The 6,000-nt window shown below is 37.5% G+C and overlaps 1 protein-coding gene across 2 annotated transcripts in view; it reads left to right on the forward strand.

Annotated features, from left to right (window-relative positions):
* LOC136038085 (chaperone protein DnaJ-like) overlaps positions 1-537 on the forward strand; it is a 30,991-nt gene extending 30,454 nt beyond the window's left edge. The window contains exon 8 of one of the 2 annotated variants that reach the window (XM_065721084.1): positions 5-537. In XM_065721084.1, coding sequence (XP_065577156.1) covers positions 5-122 — 118 coding nt within the window. In that variant the 3' untranslated portion in view covers positions 123-537. The remainder of the gene's footprint in view (positions 1-4) is intronic. The other variant, XM_065721085.1, reaches the window with a different exon arrangement.
* The last annotated feature ends 5,463 nt before the right edge of the window (positions 538-6,000 follow it).

The following is a 6,000-nucleotide window of genomic DNA, read 5'->3' on the forward strand; positions in this document are numbered from 1 at the left end:
ACAGCGATCAGAAGGTAGGACCGTCAGCGAAAAGAAAAAAATCTTCAAAATCAGAAGAATTCATCAAAAAGACAAAGGGAAGAGGTGTATCTTCACCAAAGAAGAAGCAGAAAAAGAAGTGATTGTAATTCCCCTCTATAAATAAACCCAACGTATCTATTTGATTTTTAGTGGTTTTCAATATGGGCCGTCCAGCTACCAAATCTATTGGTTATCTCTCTTGATACAAAGTGATTAAGTTTTTACTTTGGGTACTTATAAAAAATAGAAAAATAACTTGAATGAGATTTTAAAAGAAAATGTAATATTGAAGGATTTTTTATACCGTTTGAATAACTATAAACCAATTTGGCTTCATACAAAAATGGATTAAATCCTATTTAAACTCCATCGCTAAGCAGACTTGAATATATTGTCGATTCTGAAATATGTAAGTCTATACTGTTTTTATGTCCATTTTTTCAAACTAGATGTGTATTTGAATGTTTTAATTTTTATACGAAGCTTTTAAGCAGTAAAGCCTCTGTTTATTCGAAATTTAATCTATACTTAGAAATTCTGCCGAAGTTATTTTCAAATCTACAGGGTCGAAAGCCTGTTTGAACTATCATCAATTTATAATAGTATCTTAGTTTTATGATTCGTAGAGACGTCAAGAAAAAATTTCAAGTCCTAAAAGTATCAGGAACGTCAGAATAAAAGCATTGACCCTCTGGACTCATCATAGGGCTATTCATATCTGAAGACTGCAACTTCCTGGGATTTTTCTCTTGTTTATTTAGAAATAATGAAGATTTTGTAGGGGAGTCGACTGATTGACCATATTTCAAAGAGTAGGCTGTACTAAAAGTGTGTCAATCCCGCTTTCTAGGGCTATAATGACGGAATGGTTGAGATGGCTACAGCACGTTCTGCGTATGAAAAATGTCAGATCGCCGAAGATTTTTCTTTTCGGCCAACCGTCTAGGGCTAAACGGAAAGCAGGTTGTCCATGGTTGGGGTTGAAGGATGTAATAAAGAAAGGCTTAAAAGAAACAGGAACTTCCTGGGAGGGTGTAACGAGGAAGGCTTGGAATAGATTGGGGTGGAGGAGGAGTGTGCGTAGCTGTGCTGGCCTCAGACGACTTGGTGCTGTAGTGAGTTGTTAGTAGTAGTCCTAGTAGTATCGCGGCGAGATTGTCGTTTTCGTTTAGGGGACAACCTTCGAACTTAAGTTAGAGGAAACTATTGGCGCCACTGATAAAGATCCTCTAAAAGGTCGATGTTGTCAGATCTCCCATTTCAACTTTTATTTTTCCAGGTTTAGGTTCACGAACGACGGTTAAGACTTATAGAATACCTTAAAGAGAAAAACTTTTAAAATATTTATCATTATTTTTTTTAAATATGTGTCTTTATTATATTTATTTAATGAAAATGTCTAACAAATCTATGCTCAGTATGTCTGAATGGAAACATCTATGCAGTACTCTTTGATCTGTCGATTCATTCCTAAAAGTGCATTTGATTTGAAAAAATCGTAGCGTGACATCTTGAGAAGCCGCCACCCTAAATTGGGATTTCCAAGTTTAAAAAACTTTCTAATATCCCTTAAGCCTCAAATAATAGTTCTAGTGTGATTCTAAGGTGGATTCATAGTCCAGATATATAACCAAAAATCGAAAAAAAATATCTTTATCCTTTTTTGTTTCAAATCCCTTAATAAAGTTTACTTAAGATCTTCAAATGAACAGACCAGTGAAGCCATGAGGAAGATTTAAAGTTTAAACCATTGACAGTAGGAACATGTTTTAATACCAATCCAGAAATTACTTTCTACTGAAGGAAATAAAGCTTTGCTCTGACAATTGATCATATTCTTTCCCAGCACATGTAGATTGAGTCCTATTTGTTCTCCTTTTGTCTTTTCTCACAGTTTTTCCTCTAATTTCTTACTTTTTTTGTATGATTTGCCTTGTTTTAGCTGTTACTCAGAGATGCCTTAATGCTAATTAGGAAAATTGGAAGACACTGTAGAACATTTATGGTATATTTATTTGACTTTAAAAGCGATTTACATACAAAACCAAATGGTTGACTCTGGGGGATCTTGTAAGAAAACACATACATATATCATGATTCAAATTCACTACAATAAGAAAGAAAGAAAAAAATAAAATATGAAATAATAATAATGCTACGGGGGTAGGAACTACATACCATATCCACACTGTGAGGTCACGCTCACCAACCAATAAACAATTGCTACTTAATTTTAATCAAATCTCCTCCAAAACAAACAAAACTGAAATTATTACTTACCTAATAATTTTTCTTTAAAATAACTAGAATTTTCTATCTTTTTTATTTCATTATCCAAATTATTCTATAATTTTATACCTTTCTTAATAAAAGAAAACTTTGACCTGACTGACACTATGGTGCACACTATGTTTTGTTTTCAGACAATGTAATTACGTTCGCTTCCGCTTCACAAGAGAACCAGATAGTGAGCCTCCGCCCCCTCCAAAATACGACATACCGTCTCCCAGGAGCACAGTTGTTAACATAAGGTGGAAAAGAAGCTTAAAAACTTCGATGCCACGAAACCAGCCGGTCCCGACGGAATCCACCAGAGGTTGCTTAAAGAAACAGCCACCGCGATTTCCCCGCTGTGTGCCATCTATTTCAGTTTTCTCGCGACAGCAGAGTTGTTCCCTAACAATGGAAGACTGCTTATAGTACACCCGCATTCAAAAAGCGGAACCCGTCTAAAGCTGAAAACTACAGACCTAAAAGCCTGACGTCTGCTGTCGCTAAGGTTTTAAAGAGAATTGTCTAACAACATGGTTTTCTTCCCGGGAAGTCAGTCGAAACCAAACTACTCGAAACTTCCGAGCTAATTACTTAGCTTCTTGACAGAGGATTTCCTGCCGACCTAATTCTACTAGACATCGACAAAGCCCTCATAGTCGTTTGCGCTCCAAACTTACAGCCGTGGGCATTACCAAAGAGATAGTCGACTTCCTTGGTGGCAGAACGCAAAAGGTTTGGCTTCTTACCACAGACAGAGAGGTCTATTCAACACCTTGCCAAGGTCTGAGTGGTGTTCATCAAGGAACTGTCCTCGGGCCGACCTCATTCCTCATCTACATCAATGACCTGGTAGCTGAAACAAAAAAAAACACCTGACTTTACGCCGACGACTCCAAGCTATTTGGTACCGCGGACAACACTGGCCTACAAGCTGATCTCAACCACATTGAAGCATGGGCAGATAAGTGGCTTCTGTCCTTCAACATCTCAAAGTGCGTCACTTCATTTCGACCGTGGCAAACTGTAGCACCAGTACACCATGTACGACTGCAAAATGTCATCGACAGTCTTGCTTCCTACTTCTAGTAGTGGTAGAGACCTAGTAGTCCGGGGAAAAATCCCCGGACTACTTTGTTTTAGTCATCCATATTTGCAATAATTGTGACTTGCAGACAAAAAAAATAGTCTCAGAATGGGTGAGAGTAAGGCAGCAGAGGACCCAATAAATTATTAGGTCGAATAAACTTGTAGCTATGCTTGTCGGATTGACTGTGTGTTATAGTTCTAAAAATGTTTTTTGGTAACGTTCTGCTTCATGGTTTTCTTGTTGCCCTTTGCTGCTTCTGTAGAGTTGAATATCATCTATTAGGGTGAGAGTCAATTAATATTATTTCTTTTAGAGATAAACATTTTCCTTTAGATTTTTGCAGATAGAAACTTCTACGCAGGTCTTCTCTGGCTCAAACTCAACGTGTAATTTTCGATAAAATCATTAAACTTCTTGAAGGTTTCCCCTTTTTTCAGAAATTTAGCAAATGTTCTCAAGTTCGTAGCTTTTCATCAATTACATAAATGAACAAGGATTGTCAGTTTAATATAAATATAATAAGCATTGTATATAATAATATATAATATTTATAAGTTTCAGTGATTTTTTATTTATTAAAGTTAACGAACTGAAATCACTTTAAATGTATTTTGCTTGCAGTAAAGTGGAAATTATGTCCCGGTCTTGAGAAGGTTCCTAAGATATTGCTGACTCGCCCTTTTGATAACATGCATGGAAATGGTATGTTATAATTTTGTTCACCTCATCTCCTCAAAACTCCCCGCAAATTTTACCTTCATACCCTTAGCCATACTTGTAATAGTAGTTACAGTAATAGCATCAATAGTAATTGCACTAGTATTAACTTATTGCCTTCTGGTTAGTTGAACAGACTTTTTTATCAAGCTCTGAATATATCAACTTAATATGATTAGTCGTTGCTGTGACATTGCCGATGTGTCTTTTGATAACCTGTATATTCACATACTTCGTAAATTTATATCTTACTGCTCTTAGCCTTAGCTTAGCTAAATAATAAAAAACAAGTCGTTTTAACTGGAGTTATCATCAATATTAAAACCCAAAACGAGAAAAAAATTCCGTACATGAAAATTGCCCCATTCCTCAGTGCTTTACGCTAAAGCTTTTAATATTTTTAAAAAAAGCTCCCTATTCTCATAAATGGTCCCTGTGTTCCAGGAGCCATTCTTAAAAAATTAGAAAAATAAGTTAAACTTTTGCGTAAAGGAAGGGATGCTCGTATAAACTTCGGAGAGGGCACATTTAATTTGAAACTGGTAGTTTTAGTTTACATTTTAAGGAGGGCAATTAGCCCCCTCCCTCCACGCCCTATTTTCCTCAAACCCATCCGATAAGAACTTTGAGATAGCCATTTTTAAAATAGTTCAAAGACCATATGTCAAAAACTCCGGTGTCGACACAACCCCTCAGGTGCCGGGAGCAGGTGTTATAAGTTATGCCCTGGGGCATATATGGTTCGTTCTTATGGAAGGGATGCTCGAATAAACTTCAGTGAGGAATCATTGGAATGGAAATTGGAAGTTCTATTTAACTTTTTAAGAGTCAAAAGAGATCGATGGGCAACTAGTCCCCCATGCCCTTCATTCCCCAAACCTATCCGATAAAAATTTTGAGATAGCCATTTTGTTAAAAAAAAGTTCAAAGGTCAGATATGAATAACTCCGGTGCCGACGCAACCACTCAAGGCCCACGGGCATACACTGTAAGTTATGCTCCGGGGGCGTATGTGGCGCTTATGGTAGGGATGCTCGTATAAACTTCGGAGAGGGCTCAATTTATCAGAAATTGAAAGTTCTAGTTCACTTTTAAGAGCCAAAGGAGATCAGAAAGCAACTAGCCCCACTAGCCTTTTCTCCCCAAACCCATTCGGTGCAAATTTTTGAAATAGTAATTTTTTTTAATAAATGAAACATGAGATAATAAAAACCATGGACCCGACACAACCCCCAGAGCCCTCTGGGTAAGTGCTTTAAGTCATGCCCCGGATGCGTATAAGGTTTTTATGTAAAGGTGGTCGTATAAACTTCTAAGGTGGCTCATTTGATTGGAAATTGAAAGTTCTAGTTCATTTTTTTAAAAGTCTGAAAAAATCCAAGTGCAAGGCAAGTAGCTCCCCCCCTAGCCCTTATTTCGCCAAATCCATCCGATAAAAAATTTGAGATAGTATTTCTTTTAATAGTTCAAACATCAGATAAGAAAAACTCCAAGGTCGACACCTCTCCCCCCCCCCAGCGCGGGGGCAAGTGTTTTATGTCCGGGGTAACTTATGCCCCAGAGGCGTATAAGTTTCTTATGTAAGGGTCGATCGTACAAACTACGAAGGTGGCTCATTTGATTGGAAGTTCAAAGTGCTAGTTACCTTTTCGTGAGTCAAAAGTTAAAGGAGGGCATCTACCCCCTGACACTAGCACTCTTTTCCCCAAGTGGATCAAATGAAAATTTTGAGATAGCCAGTGTGTTTGAAATAGTCCAACGATAAGATAAAAAAAAACCTTGTTGTCAAAATACCCCCCCTCCCCCCTGCGAGAGCCAGGGAAAGGATTGTAACTTATGCCGCGGGGGCATATAAGGATTTAATTGAAGAGGTGGTCGTAATAACTTTCGAGGGGACTCAA

Source organism: Artemia franciscana, chromosome 17, assembly GCF_032884065.1.
Source record: "Artemia franciscana chromosome 17, ASM3288406v1, whole genome shotgun sequence".
Classification (NCBI taxonomy): domain Eukaryota; kingdom Metazoa; phylum Arthropoda; class Branchiopoda; order Anostraca; family Artemiidae; genus Artemia; species Artemia franciscana.